At 39.8% G+C, this 16,195-nt stretch overlaps 1 protein-coding gene across 1 annotated transcript; it reads right to left on the bottom strand.

Moving 5' to 3' along the window:
* Window positions 1–1,461: 1,461 nt before the first annotated feature.
* hapln3 (hyaluronan and proteoglycan link protein 3) lies at window positions 1,462–5,447 on the bottom strand. Its single transcript, XM_041997741.1, has 5 exons — window positions 5,221–5,447; window positions 4,495–4,637; window positions 3,294–3,692; window positions 2,070–2,372; window positions 1,462–1,989 (listed from the first exon to the last, which is right to left on the bottom strand). Exons 2-5 carry the CDS (start codon window positions 4,625–4,627, stop codon window positions 1,712–1,714), a joined length of 1,113 nt encoding a protein of 370 aa, XP_041853675.1. The 5' UTR covers window positions 4,628–4,637; window positions 5,221–5,447; the 3' UTR covers window positions 1,462–1,711.
* Between the last annotated feature and the right edge of the window lie 10,748 nt (window positions 5,448–16,195).

Raw genomic sequence — 16,195 nt, 5'->3', positions numbered from 1 at the left:
AACCATAACAGCTAACATAGAGAAGGAGAGTGAGGGAGGCTGTACTAATCCTCCAAACAGCCCATCACTTTGTCAGATGTGGAACTGGACAGGGTTAGTCGCAGTGACTGGTTGTCCTTTGACAGCAAACTTCAAGTATGCAGGACATGTCAAAAGATTAAATGGAGAAGAGTGTGCTTACATTGGAAGTTTAATGCACGAAGTGTGTTGCCAGTTGTTCGGCCATGAGCCTTTAGTCAATATGACATATAGATGGAGAAAGGGGAGCCATCTGCATTACTCCTGATTCAACAAATAGCATCTGAATGGCTCAAGGGAAGAGAATAAAGACAAGAGATAAACAACAAGAACACAAGCTGGAGTCTGATCAATCCCCACTGGGCCACCATCAGGAGGCAGGGGATGCTGAAGTTCCTAAAACACATGGCGATCTCAGGAACATCACTATAGATGTGTTCAGAGCCATGAGTAGGTCTTTAACATAAAGCTTCTTTAAACTTTGTGAGCACCTTGGAAGTTTAAATGTTTATTTAAATAACTTTGCTTGAATAAAAAATGTTAACAGTAGTATTTTTATTATTTGTAAAAAATAGTACAAATGCATAGACACAATGAAAACAGAAAGGGTACACATGAGATCAAACAGTCTTTTCACACAGAATGTAAACAATGGAGTTTATATATTACAAGAATACAGAGCAGAGCTCTGCTCTGTTAAATTAATCACAGAGCAAAAACACATTATATTTCATTAACTGGTCCACAGTGTATATTTTACATTGTTAAAAATACATAAGGAGTCCATGGTGGTACTAACCTACAGTTAGCTAGAGTACAATCTTCAAATGCAAATCTGTGGACGGACTGGGAAAATCTGACAGAAAAGTAATGAAGAAACTCCTCATTATGGCGCCCTTGGGTAAGGCACAAAAATTGAGTTTCTGTAAACTTTTGAATAAATACAGGTAGATTAAAACTGATGTATGGCTGAATATGAGAGAATGTGCTGAATGGAATGACTTTGTGGTGGAAAAATGTAGGAAAATTTCAGCACAGAAAATTAGCTATGAGGAAAATTTACAGTCTATATAACTAAATTAAAAAAACAAACAAACAAAAAAAAAAGATTATATTATCTGGCCAATTGAATACTTGTGGCCTTAAGACAAATAAACAGAAGGCTGAATACTACAACAATAATGCATATTTCATACAGTGTGCATCTGATGTTAAGGCAAACATTTCTTATTTCTTATCTCAACATGACACAAAAACTTCAACTTCGACCCCATTCAACACCTCTGGGACAAACTGGAGCACAGAATAAGAACAAATGCATATCACCCAGTATACATAGCTGGCTAATATTGATATAAATGAATGGGAGCAAATTCCTGAACAGTGGTTTCCAACTGGGGAAATTCACAAGGCAGAGTGATATTACTCATTGTTTTAGGATGAGATGCTTTACCAGTGACTTATGGATGTAATGTTCCTGCATTCACATACTTCTGTCATGTTTTAGAGTTCAAGTGGAATCACATGACGAATGCATAGTTTTCACACAGTTGTTGACTGGTATTCAAGTTCAGTACTGAGACACTGGTTTTGTAAAGATGAAGCGTGACAACTCAATGCGAACCTGCAGACGAGCTTTGAACCAGTTCACTGTTAGATGGATGTGTTGTTGTCTCAAGCCGAGTCAGAGCATCTACCGATAACAGTAGACACCAAATTTCTGGTACAGAGGGGGGAACCCAAAGCTACGCACACCTGTTTGTGGTGGACCACAGTTAGCTCGAGCATGTGTGATAGGATAACGGACACTTCCATCCGCCAGCCAGCCGGCATCACAGCGGTCCAATCCCATCAGCTTCCACGCAGAATACATCTGGCCTACTTTGGCGATTTGACTTCCATCCCTGGCACAAGCCTGGACCGCTTCAGTAAAGTTAAGCTTAGTCGGGTGTTTCAAGAAGTAAACGGCCCCTAAAGCAGGAGAGGATAATCAATCAACAGAAAGAGAGAAAAGGAGAAAAAAAGTGGTCTTAAAATAATGTCATACTGACCTTTGACTGAAGCTGAGAAGCAGAAGGCATCATAGCGGTTGAGGAAGCGATGCTGCTGTCCATAGCTGCGCAGACCAGGAGCTAATTGTAAACCTCCACAGCCATCACGAGGGACTGTGATTGGATACTGTACAGTGCCATCAGCCAACCAGCCAGCGTTGCACCAGTCTAGCCCCTCCTCCCATGCTACAAAGAGCTGCTCAAAGGTAGCCAGAGTGGCGTCCTGGTCCTGGCATGCTTGCTGGGCCCCAAAGAAGTTGAAATGGTAGCGTCCTTTCTGGGAGTAATAGGGGAATACCACACCTACATATGGAAGAGAAATGTTCATACCTTGTAATGTCAACAAATCATCCAATCATTGAAACATGTTTTAATAGTGGCGTATGGATGTGTTTTGGGAATAATGAAGAACTGGAAACATGGCTCATACACAATAACTGAGACACAGACTGAAAACTATTTCTAGCTTCTCAGATTGATCTGGATGAGGTTTGGTTTCTTTTATAAAGTTGTTCTACAGTTAAATTTTTACTGTGGAGTTGAATGAGTGTATGTTGTTGCTGCATCATCACTCACTGGCTTGTGGATTATCCTTTTGATGTTTTAAGACATAGCTATATTTGAACGATAGGGTGGATCCGGCTTGTGATGCGTGAAGCTGGAATCTATAAATCTCCATTTAAAGTGTTAAATTTTGTCTCCATGCTTATTACATCCATGTTTTGAGGGCACATTAAAGGTTGCAATTGCAGCTCCTTGACAGGCCCTCGGGACAAACTCACAACAAGGCTGACAAATCATCATGCAGAAGACAGATGTAGTCACCAGCTAAAACACAGTAGACTCAAAGTATTACAGCATTTTGCTCAAAGATGCCATTTCCAAAACGTCTCAGACACCAAAAGATTTCCATTAGAAAAATCCAAGTTCCCTCATAAAATACTAAGCAAATAAACTTTTCATACAAGTTATTATGGTTATTCACTCCTGATTAGTGAATATATTGCATTTCTGTTTGGATTTCTCTTCTTGCAGTCACTGAGATCCTCCTAAAACCACCAAAAAGAAAACAAGATAAAGCAAAATAAATCTCAAACCCATGATTGGCATCAACCTACATCCACTTATCCAAATCTACGTTTGTGTTTCTTTTAAGAACGATAGGGCCTCCTTTTGAGCTCATTCAGCTAGACATATAAGATGTACACAAAATATGTATCTCACCATTCAGCTCCAGCTCTACTGTGGCGCTGTCATCCTCCAGACCATCAATTACTTCACAGCGATACCTTCCTGTGTCGTTCAGCTGCAGCTCATTGATCACAAGGGACAGGTCTCCTGGGGCAGAGCGTCTAAGTCGCACGCGGCCCCTGAAGCTGCCGTAGCTGCGATGACGGTTGCCCATGGCGACCATAACCTCAGTTTCTCTGGTCAAGGCTTCAGGGGAAAGAGATGTAGTGATGGTGTTAGCAGGCAGCCAGGACCATTTGACCCGGGTCCTGCGGGGCATGCTCAGTTCAGGCTCGTAGCGGTAGCGACAGGGAAGCGTGACGCTGCTTCCTCTGGTGGCTGAAACTGAAGGCTGAGGCGATTCCACATGGAGACGAATCCCATTGAAGAAAACTAAATAAAGCAGAAAAAACAGGCCAGAAACATGTGTTGGACTTTGAACTTTGTATTGATGGGATGACTCACTCAGGTCTTTGCTTTTAGTTCCTGCTGTGTAAACAACTGAACTTGTGTAAATGTGTAACGTTCTTTCTATGATCTCACAGCATATAACACATGTTTAAAATTTACCAGAAATTCTATTTGTAATATTCTTAATTAAAATCCTGGATTTTCTCGCTATTACACCTGCTCATAAAGAAACAGCTGACCTTGTTCTGAAATGATTACAGCATTTTAAACTCATTTAAGAAAAGTCTATTCAATTATTAATGTTTTACCCCTGCTTTGTTGTCATCCCTTTCCATACTGCAGTTATTTACATTAATGTAACTGTAGTGTTAGAAATGGCAATAAATGCCCAATGTTTGTTTAGGTCTTTCTTGTTGATGGTTCTAATGTAATGCAGAATCACAAGAAGATAAAAATAAGAAACTAAATGCTGTAGAAAAAGTCACAGAAACATGGGTGCAGAAGGGAAAGAGGATAAAACAACATCCTAAACACGCACACATTACATCTAACAGAGCCCAACATCATTCACTAGCAAAGTTTGTTTTGACAACCTTGACAGACTGCTTGTTTCATGAATTATAGGCTAGTGGTCTTCCCACATCCAGGTCACTTCCAGCCAGCTTTGTTATTATGTACACAAATGTAGCGTGGAGATCATGTGTCTCACAGCAAACCCTAGGAAATGTGCAAAGCCCATCTTCTTTTTTCAAGTGCACACAGTCTCGTAAAGCGCTTCACTTACTCTCTCCGTTTCCGTCCCCGTTGCTGATGTCCTGGTAGTGAAAACCATTGCTGTACCCGATGATCCTGCTCTGGCCGCCTGGCAGCAGCTGGTACGCACAAACGACCAGTAGGGGGAGCTGTAGACCGAGCATGGCTCTGTCACTGCCGAGGAAAGATGGGCAAAAAGCACGGTCCTCTTTATTCAGCTCCAGCAACGGGAGCCAGCATTAAGTTACAACTCTACATACTTTGGTTTATAACTCTAAAAACCTCTCTTGGATTTTTTGTTTCAGTCAGCACTTAAGTGACAAACTGAAATTTGTAAAATTAGGTCGATCAAATTTTACTACAAGGAAAACCTTGTGAAAATGTGTAATTTAATCCTATAAGAGAAGAGGAAATAAAGGCTATTTTGGTAAAGTGATAATACGAATAATAAGAAAAATAGCTCCGACATTAATATAATTACTTTAAAATGAAAACATATCGATTAACTTTATAAAAATAAATTCTGAGGCCACGGGGAAGACAAACATTGGAAATGTAGGCTAGCTGCTTAGTATTAAACCATCATTTTCATCCTATAAAAGTTCACCCAAAAATGATTTAAATAAATAAATAGGCCTAAAAATACAAATATACACCACAATGTTTCTGCAACGCTATGACTTGTATAAAATGGTTATGATGTTTATAAAATCAATTTCTGACGCGGTTATAGGTGGAAACAGCTTTTCCGTCTTACCTGAGACTCTTCTATTAACAGCAGAAAATAACAACTGCTTTAAAATTCATTTAAATTTTCGAGTTATATCCAATGAAAAATGTGTTTAGTACGTCTGGTAGTTGTCAAATGCACTACCAAGAAAAAAAAATCAAATTAAAACTACAAAGAATCTGACACACCGATGAGAAGTCTTCCGTCCAGCGCGTCTTCAGCTCAGTTCACCTTCTCTTCATCCTCCGCCTTCTCTCTGCTGGCCGGACCGTCCTGCCATCCACAGGAGCGCGCGCTTACGTCACGAGCTGGGGGGGTATGGGGGACTCCAAGGAATGGAGGTATGAGTGACCTCATCGTTTAGTCCGTACAGATAGACTAGTGCAGCATTAAACGCGACAGTAAAAAAGGGGCGAGTCTAGAACATTTTAGAAAAGAGGGCAGGCAGGAGCTGGGAAAAGGGTAGCACATGGAAATAAGATTTTAAGAAATAATAAGTTGATTAATATAACAAAAGTAGACATCTTATTTAAAAAAAAATTAAATACATTTTTTAAAAAAACAAGGCAGATACTGATAAAAGCAAAACTGAAACAACTGTTTACTTAAGATGATAAGTATTGCATGGTTGTAATCACTACTGTACAAATACATTTTTTTTCCTTTTTATGATTTTTACATCCTCTTCATAAAATAGAAACAGCCTTGACAGACTATTATCACCCATGTAGGCGACTGACATGATGATGTATAAATTTTGAATTGTGATTTTTTTAAAAAGAAAAAAAAGTGTGTGTTTCATTGTGGGAAACTCTTTCTAACAGGGGACACTGCCAGACGTTCCCAGCAGACCCTCACAACACGTTTGGGCCTGCCAGGCCTGACCAGCATCCTCCCCCACCATCTGAGCCAACTCACCACCAGGTGGTGATCAGTTGACAGCTCCACCCCTCTCTTCACCCTAGTGTCCAAGACCTCAAGTCCAATGATTCGACTACAAAGTTGATCATCGAACTGCAGCCTAGAGCATCCTGATGCCAGAAGAACATGTGGACACTCTTATGCCTGAACATTGTGTTTGTTGTGGACAATCCATGACAAGCATGGAAGTCCAACAACAAAACACCACTTGGATTTAGATCGGGGGGCCGTTCCTCCCAATCACCCCCCTCCAGGTCTCACTCTCATTGCCCATGTGAGCATTGAAGTCCCCCAGCAGAATGAGGGAGTCCCTAGAAGGAGTGCTCTCCAGGACCATATGTGAATGTCTCGTGAAACCGTTAATAAAATATACTTAGATTTTAGGAATCTAGCAAAATTTGTAAATGTAAATAGTAGTTATTTTTTTCATCAAGGAATATTTAACTACCTTTACACAAAGACTTGAGATACTTCTACTTCAGTGTTGAGTTAGCATGCCAGGCCAATTCACATCATCATATCTAGTCGAATTAAGATTTTTACATCCTCTTCATACAATAAAAACAGTCTGGAAAGACAAATATTAAAACTAGAGCTGTCAAAAAATAACACTTCAACGGCTGTAACTAATTTATATACTGAATTGTGGTAATATTTTGAATGCAATTAAAGCATGCATGGCAGAACAAACCCATTACATCCGTCATTTCTCCGTTATGACGGTGGGAAATGGAGGCATCTAGGCCAGACGGAAAAGATGAGCTCACTGACTTTATGGATGGATTTGAGAATAAATAAAAGAATTCCACACCAGCACTTTTTTTCCTTTTCCTGCGTTATGCAAAAACTTGCTGGTCTAGTGGCTCTCTGGTCTTCTCTGTGTCTGCTCCTCCTCTCCTTCTTCTGTTGTTCAGTGAATCGGCTGACAGTGATCAGCTGATCGGCTTTTGTAGCGTTTGTTTATTGTTCAGGTGAGAAGGAGGAATCTAGCGGTTCATGGTTCATACCAGCTCATATTTACCCCAAAGTATTGTTTTTGGCAGGACCCTTCTCTAACACAGCAGCTGACAGGTGGTAGAAAGGATTTATACTTAAGCTGTGCAGGGGCAGGTCTAGAAAAGTTTTGAAAGGGGGCCAGGCTGGAGAACTGACCAGGAAAAGGGGGGTACAAATGAGACCTTTGTGTTTTTAGTCAGATTATCAGTTTTATACGGGTTTCTTAATCAATATCAGCTACATAACATATAGAAGGACATTACATGCTGCATTTACTGACCCTTGGACATCTGATGTTTACCCAAGGGAAGGTCAGTAAAGACTAAATATTTGTATGGATTGGCTTACAGTAAAAAAGGGCAAATTTCAGACATAGTCACAAATTGTGATTAATCTTGATTAATTAATTTGTAAGCTGTGATTAATCTGAATAAAATGTTTAATTATTTGACAGGCCTAATTAAAACCCATGGAAGCATTATATACATATGCTGACTTTTGATCAAGAATGAAAGATAAATTTCCTGATAAAATGTAATGAAAGGGTGTGAACACCTGCTGCCAGATGTGTAGCTGATTACATCTGTGTTTTCTTAACACTGGTTTGGTTTACACTTACCACAAACTTCTTTTTCCACTTTAGCTTCCAAATTTAAACTATTTCTCTCTGTTGCCAGCATGGAGATGCTGATGCATGCTTTTATTTCTAATAGAATAGATTATTTTAATGCCGCTCTATCTGGTCTTCCCAAAAAGTCCATTACAAACCTACAACTACTTCAGAACTTGGCAGCACGAGTTCCGATGAGGACCAGAGGGTGGGAACACATTACACCTGTTTTAAAATAGCTGCATTGGCTCCCCGTGCGTTTCAGGATTGATTTTAAGGTTTTATTACTGGTTTATAAATGTTTGAATGGTACTTGGCCGTCTCATTTATTTGACCCGCTTTATGAACCCTCGCGGCCCTGAGGTCCTCTGGTACCGGCCTCTTAGTTGTTCCAAGACTGAGGACCAAGACATGTGGCGAGGCCTCTTTGCATTATTACAGCCCTCATCTGTGGAACAGTCTGCCAGAGAACCTCAGGGCTGCAGAGACCGTTGATGTATTTAAAAGGAGGCTTAAGACCTACCTTTATAGCTTAGCTTTTAACTGATTTTATTTGATCTTAATTTATTTGATATAATTTTATTTCACATTATTTTACTTTAATTTTACTCAACTTTTTTAAGTTATTTATTTATTTATTTATGCTTAGTTGTTGTTATTGTTTCTTAAGGTTATTTAATCTTTACTTTGACTCCTGTGTTTTCCTCATGGGGATCCGTCATGCTGGGGGTTTTGCCTGCTCTGTCTGGGGGTTGTTGCCACGGTGATCGCCCTTGTCTAGGTGGCTGGCTCCTCTGAGTGTATGTACCTCTTCTTCATCCCCATGAGTACAAAGATGGGACAGGGTTGTGTTTACAGATTTTTTTTCTGAAAGAAGACACGATGCTATACAGTAGGAAGTGAGGAAACTAATTGTGAGATCTTTAGGAAAGGAACGTTACCCCATGCTTGTCTGGTGAAGGATTCCAGCTGATTAACACTCCTACAGTAAGGTCTGTCAGAATACATCACAGTTTCTTCTTTTATTAAGACATATTGTTTTAATAGATGTAACATGGTGTTTAGGTCTGGAGGTGATTCCAGGTGTGGTATTTGCCTTTGATACCTGTTGATGTGAACCCACAACATGCAGTCAAAAGAGTTCTCAGTGGATGTGAAACAGACCATCTTTAGGCTGGAAAAAAGAAGAAATCCTTCAGTGAGATGCTTGAAATGTTTGGAGTGACAAAATTAATGGTTTGTTATATCATGAAAGAAAGAGAGTGCACTGGTAAGCTTAGGAATTCTGGAAGTCTGAACGTTTATAGAAGAGAGCAGGATTCTTTCCACAATAATGAAATACCCATTTCTCAACATCCACCCAAATAAAGAACACTCCAGAAAGTAGGTGTATCCATGTCTAAATCTACCATAAAGAGAAGACTTCATGAGAGCAAATACAGAGGGTTAACCACAAGTCACAAACCAATAATCAGCCTCAAGATTGGAAAGTTCAGATTAGACTTTACCAAAAAAAGAAGAAGAAAAAAAAAACGCCTTCAAAGCTTAGATCTGGAACATCATTGTTTGGACAAATCAAAATAAGATCAACCTGTACCAGAATTATGGCAAGAAGAGAGTGTGGAGAAGACTTAATGACCCAAAGTACACCATATCGTCTGTAAAACATGCTGGAGGCAGTTAGATGGCGTAGGCATGCAAAGCTTCCAGTGCCTTTGGGTCACCAGTATTTATTGATGATGTGACAGCAGACCGTGAAATGTGAAGTTATAGGGATTTATTTTCTGCTTAGATTCAGCAAAGTTGATTGGATGTCACATCACAGTACAGATGAACAATTACCCAAAACTATTGTTTATAAAATACTGTAAAGCAACCCAGGAGTTTTTTAAGGTGAAGAAGAGGAATATTCAGCCATGGCTGAGCTAATCATCAGATCTCAACCTGACTGAGCATGAATTTGAAAGATGGGGTGAGCAGAATTATCCACAAGCAAGTAACAACAAAATAGAGCTGCAGTAAAGGTCAAGCAAAGGATCACAAAGGATCACAAAGGATCACAAAGGATCACAAAGGAGGAAACTTGGTGTTTGGTAATGTTTATTGGTTCCAGACTTCAGGCAGTCCATGCATCCACCCATTTTCTAAACCACTTAGTCCGATTCAGGGTCACGAGGAAGTCCGATTCAGGGCCAATTCAATTAGCTGGCGAGGGGCAGGGTCCACCCTGGACAGGTTGCCAGTCCATTGCAGGGCCAACACAGAGAGACAAACAACCACTCATGCTAACTCCTAGGGAGAATTTAGAGTGACCAATTAACCTAACATGCATGTGTTTGGATGGTGGGAAGAAGCCAGAGTAGAGAGTACCCGTAGAGAACCCACGCATACACGGGGAGAACATGCAAACTCCACACAGAAAGGCCACTGTTCAAACCTCCCCTCAGCCAAGGTTCAAACTAGTGACCTCCGAGTTATCAGACTGTGGTGCTAACCACCACACCACCCTGCAGCCCTTTAGGCAGACATTGTCTGCAAAAGATTCTAAACAGCAAGTATTAAAAATAAACATTTTATGTACAGTAATGTTGATTGTCCAATTACTTTTGAGCCACCGAAATGAGGAGGCGTAAAAATGACTGCAATTGTTGTTTTTGAATTAATCCTGAAAGTCTGCACCTCAGTTGCATAGTTCTTTCATTTGAACCCCCACCCCCCAACTATCAGAGATGCAAGCTTTTGAACTGAGTCATAATAACAAGCCAGATGGTCCCCACTGTTTTTTACTCGGAGAATATGGTGTCAATTATTTCAATAAATTGTATTTCAGATTTTAATTCCTCAGACCACAAAACAGTTTTCTATGTTACTTCAGTCCATTTTAAATGAGTTTTGGTCCAGAGAGGACATCCGAGTTTCTGGGTCATGTTCACACATGTTTTTTTCTTTGCATAATAAAGTTTAAATCTGCATTTGTGGAAGGCAAGGTAAACTGAGTTCACATACAATGATTTCTGGAAATGTTCCTGTGCACATGGATGACTTTATTTAATGTACTGCCAGCAACGGGCACAAATATCACAGGCATTTAACTTTCCATCTTCGGATTGTATGGTGAGAAACTACTCAGGCATCTTTAACTCATTCATGTTACTAACCTGTTGTGATTTAACCTAATTAGCTTCAAAATGTTCCTCCAGCTGTTTCTATTAGTATCACTTATTTTTCCAGTGTTTTTTTCCAATCCCATCTCTTATGCTGCGATTAAATTCAATGTGAGCTCATAATTTCATTGGTAAAAATGAGTAAAATATCTCAGTATTTTAAATGTCATAATGTGAATAAAATGTGGGTTAATGAGATTTCCTAATCATTTCATTATGTTTTTAACTGACATTTCTGTTTTGAATTGTATACCAAAAAGACTACAGTAATACAAAAACCTGAACACATACTGATGCAACGTCACCTCATCTTGGATCCAGATGGAAACTGCTGTGTGCATCATTTTGTAAAATTCATGGCTTTGAGGGCGGCACTGCTGAACCTTTTCTTGACCCCATCTCACCCCGCTAAAAGTCTGCTCAAATTCCACCAGAAACGACCATCAAATTCCATCTCATGGTCTTTTCTCAAGACCACTTAAAACCAAATGGGCTAAAATGGTTACATAATATTTAAAATAATTACACAGGTCATCATTACATACAAGAAATATGTGGATACTCTCACTCTATTAATTTACTAAACTATAAGTTTCCATGGATTTGCGTCAGTTTAAAGCTAAAGGAAAATTCCTACTTACAGTTAACTATGCAGGTGTATTTCATTGCTTTTTCTCTGCCTGTTGCAGCCAGTATGACCTGGCTCTGACCCTGAAGATTTGAAATATAAAAAGAATATTTTCTACTTGTATTTCTCCTAGAAAATTAAACTAAATCCTTAACTCATAAATGTTGTGCATTTGTAGAAAAGATTTCAACCACCATCATGTGTAAAAGTTTTTTTCTTTTCAAAGCTGTTGAAGCCGTCAGCTTCTATATTCCTGGTATGTTGAGGCTAACAGAGTATATTACATGCCCCTGTTTTGCCATGGCCTCAAGTAGCACAGCAAATATTGCCACATGAACTCATATTTCAGTCATTAGCTGAAATAACAGCAGACGTGGTGGAAAACAAGAGCAATTCCATTTCTCCGCTGGGGCCTGTGAGAATGTGCTGCCTCTGTGTCACCGCCCAGATATCTAAGCGAGGCTGGTTATCACGGTGCAGCTGGAAGCTGCCCTCCTGACACTGGGACCACCATGAGGTGTTTTATATCTTACTGCCTGACACGACATCAGTGCCACCCTCCAAAGACACTGCAGGGCACAGATCTCCTCAAACAAATGGTTGCACACTTTCCGTTGTTGACAGCCTTCCACTGCCACACATGTTTTGACTGACTCCTAGTCAGCAGAACAGAAACTAAAACCCATCACTATTTCAGCACAGCAGGATGTAGACATGGATTTTGGAGGGTGTTGTGGAAAGAGAGGCCCTGGAAGAAGACCAGAGTATCGTAATAAATCATATAAATCACATGATAGCTGAAAATTAAGGCTGGTTAGCAAACATGCTGATCAAACACTGTGTTTACTTACCACATTCGGCCTTTAGATTCTCACCTTTGAAACACAAGTGTGCCTTCCTCTAAATATTTATTACAGAAAACAATAAAGTTACAATTGCTGTTTTAGGTGGCTGGACTTAGCTAACAAAGCTAACATCATTACAGGCTCAAAACTCAAGTTTACAAGATCAAATCATCCTGTCGGCATGTTTACACTAAATTTTATGGCAATCCAATTAGTTGTTTGTGCAACCATTACCATGAAGGAGAAGCCTCATGATCTCCACAGTTACTGTCAGAAAATGTGTACAGTTGTTAGGACTGAGGGTCTGGAGAAATGAACAAGCAACACTTCACAAAAAAGAAGCATTAAAGTAGCACTATGTAACCTTCTGACCTAAAAAATATGTTTCTGACTCGTTTGGATGGCTCATTGACATTTATTATGTACAACCCTTGAGCTTTCTTTGCCCTGTAGCTGCATCTGATTACACCAGCGTTTTACTTGACTCACCACGTCACTCACCAGGAACTGGATATCAACATACCGGCCACCCTGGCTGATTCATCTGAGAAATCCAAGAGGACATTATCGGAGGAAGCAAGGGGGGGACGAACAAGAGATTAGACAAGAGTCAACATTTGACTGACTTCTACTGGCCGAAGAGAGCTCAGAGTAGAGGTAGGAAGCAAGATGAATGCTGAATTAGCTGCCGTTAGGGGGCATTAGAGTTTAGTAGTGCAGCTTTAAATTCCATCAAGGCTGAACAGTGTTTAAATTTTCTCATGAACTCAAAGGTATTTGAACTTTGTTTTGAGACTGAATATGTGAACTGTTTTCTTACATTAATGTCACAATCGCTGCTAAAAGACAATAATCATCTAATGGCAGAATTCCCAGACCCGGCTCACCAACAACAAACTCATCATTTTGTGGTTAGCTCAAAGCTGGTAACTCTCAGCGCCCATTCTGTGGTGTTCTCCTCCTTTCTGCTTTCTTACTTTCTGTTCTTTCCATTCGCAAACTAAAGCATTACCAAAACATTAAAAGATGCATTTTTATATCTTATCATGATCCCAGACTTTGTTTTGGTTTACCCCTCACACTCACACCCTCGTCTGTCTTCACCACTTTCCTGTGCTGTCCTCATTATCATCCAAAATTTGTCCTTGGAGAGAAAATATTGACGCAGGGTTAAAAAGGCTTTTTCCTTGTCTTTGTCTTCTTTTGTACACAGAATAATAACATAAACATAGCCCTGCTTGGGATTCTGAGGCTGCATTTGTTCACATTACTTCTTTAAACAGCAGGTCTAGCATTCATAAGTTTAGTGTTTTCATCTTTTTTTTTTCTTTAACCTGTTTATATTCTAATGTTTGCTTATGACCTCAGTTTGTAAGAGCTGACTGGAACATTATTTTATTTGTAACATCAAGAGGAGCCGACAAAGTTTACATTATGGGCCAAGATGATGAGATTGTAAGTCGTTTTAGTTCATTCTGAGGCATCCTGAGATCACCAAAGTCAGTCATTTCCTGTAGTTGAGGGACTCCTTCCAGGAGTCTAGCTAAAAGTGGATACTTCCAGTCTGAACCAAAGAACAACAGCTGAAAATGGGAGGCGGACATCGCCATGCCCACGCCTGGCTAAAGAGCGCTTCCATCTGTTTATCCAAGGTTAAGATTTGGCCAAATTATTTTCTCAGAATGGTTAATGTTATTTCCCACGCTTCCTGAACATAGACTGGTTTGGTTTATGTTATGCATTAAAGTTTCTTTTTTTCCTGCTTTAAAATAAACCCCATACAATTTAAAAGCTTCTATCATTAGTCATTGATAAGCTCCTAAAATTCTTGAACCATTCATGGTGTCTGTTATTGACTGCAGCCCCCCACTCTCAACCATTGTGACAGCCCTTCCCTCCCTGTGTGTCTCTAAAGCCATTATTCCCTCCGTGTGTTTGAAGAGACTAGACTGGTGCTCTTCCCAAAGCCCCCAGATGAAAGGTTTTAGCCTGGGGCTCTAAATACCAGCAGCCCCTGTGAACTGCCGGGTGACTGAGGCCTCCGGGGGGTGTAATTTTGGTGACAGGCAGCCGCATTCAGGGCCGGAGAGGTGAGCAAAACCCAGCAAGATGACAGGAAAGAGGAAGAGATAGCCTGTGTGTGTTTGTGTGGTTTGACTAAGGACACAAGGAGTTGATTGTGTCAGTATGAGCAGTGACACGCTGTCATTAGCAGAGACATTTTGCAGAAAAGGAGTTAGTCACAAAAACGTGTGCAAGCGTGTGTGAATGTGGTTTCAGTGTCAATGCAGTGATTAAAGAGGAACGACCAATGGAGTCTCAAGCATAAAGCTCTAGGAGACAGTTTCCAGCCTGATTAAAAGACAGAGGATAAAATGAACAGTGATAGAAAACAAACACCACAATTTCTCCTTTTCCTTTCTCACAAATTTAAGATTAGCACTAACAAAATGCCAAAGTATGAGGTGTGGTTTTGGACATGACTGCATAAAAGTCTTTCATCACCTGTCTAGTCACCAGCTTCAAACATCTAAGTAAGCAGAAATAACACAGCTTTTATCCTTTCGAGTGACATGTTATCTGTGTTGGTGCTAAAATAGTAGTTGTTATCCAGGAGTGGATCCTTCCTGTTTAAACCAGATGCAGCATCTAGTTTCCTGCCTGCTTTGGCTTCATGCCTTTGTCTATTCCTCACCACCACTTACACCAGGAAACCTAGCAGATGGGAGCACAGCATAGCGTGGATGGAGATGCAAATTACTCCTGTTTTCTGAGACAACTTAGGAAGAATTTATGAACTTCACAAAGAAAATATCAAGTATGTTTCTTTAGCTGTGGAGCCTCTGTGTTTAATCATTGTTTTAATGGATTGCTTTGAAAAATACACCATGTTATTTACTGCATTATAAGAGGTATTTTAACATTTCTATGGTTTAGATTTCATATTAAACTCAGAATTAAATTATTTTACAACTTTTTAAAGTATTGCCATTTTTACATGCATTTGATGTAAAAACTGAGTGCTTTATTTCTTTTAAAAGGAAAATGTGTTCTTGCAAAGTAAGCAAGAAGTAATAATAGTGATTTAATGGTTACCACACTAGTAATATCAGTCCTTCATCTGTCCAATAATCTTACAAACAAGCCTATGCTTTAATCCATTTGTCATCTTTTTAATGTAGGAGATTGTAGAAAATCACTAACCATTTAATCTGTAAAAGCAATAATGTCACTCAAGCACCACAATAAGAAATCAACCTTTAATTTAAAGCAGGGATCTCTATAAACAATCATCCATCATTTTCAGGACCACGACGCCTTCTCTGGCTGTATGGAGAAAGGACAAAAGAGACTAGAAGAAAATAGAGATTTAAAGTTGGGATTGAAAGGGGAAACAAAGAAAAGAAAAACACAGTCATTAGGTCCTCAACACCACAACTACCAGTCAGCCCAGAGGGACAAACAGCTGGTTTGCTGTGTGGTGGGGGCTAGTTTAAGATCAACTCTGCTTCTTACATAAACATTGCAGAGAATTAGCTGATTTAGTACAAAAACCTCTAATCTTGTGGAAAATATTCCTAAAATGCTTATATGTTGTGTTGCCAGACTGTTTTTGCAGTTTTAACAAAAGCACCTTCACTAACAGAATTTAACCTTCACCGTCAGTCAATGCATTTTCATACCAACTGCATGGTTCAGACCCTACAGAGGCATTTCACAACTGAAGTGTGACCTTCATGGACCAAAATAAGATGAAAGGAACTCAGGCCCTGCTTGGATGATGATGCCTTAAAAAGATAGCCGAGTGGCGCACAGAGAGATTAAGCCCCTGGGGAGT

Source organism: Melanotaenia boesemani, chromosome 10 (genome assembly GCF_017639745.1).
Source record: "Melanotaenia boesemani isolate fMelBoe1 chromosome 10, fMelBoe1.pri, whole genome shotgun sequence".
Classification (NCBI taxonomy): Eukaryota; Metazoa; Chordata; class Actinopteri; order Atheriniformes; family Melanotaeniidae; genus Melanotaenia; species Melanotaenia boesemani.
The sequence above is the reverse complement of the archived record's forward strand: the minus strand, read 5'-3'. Positions and strand labels throughout refer to the sequence as shown.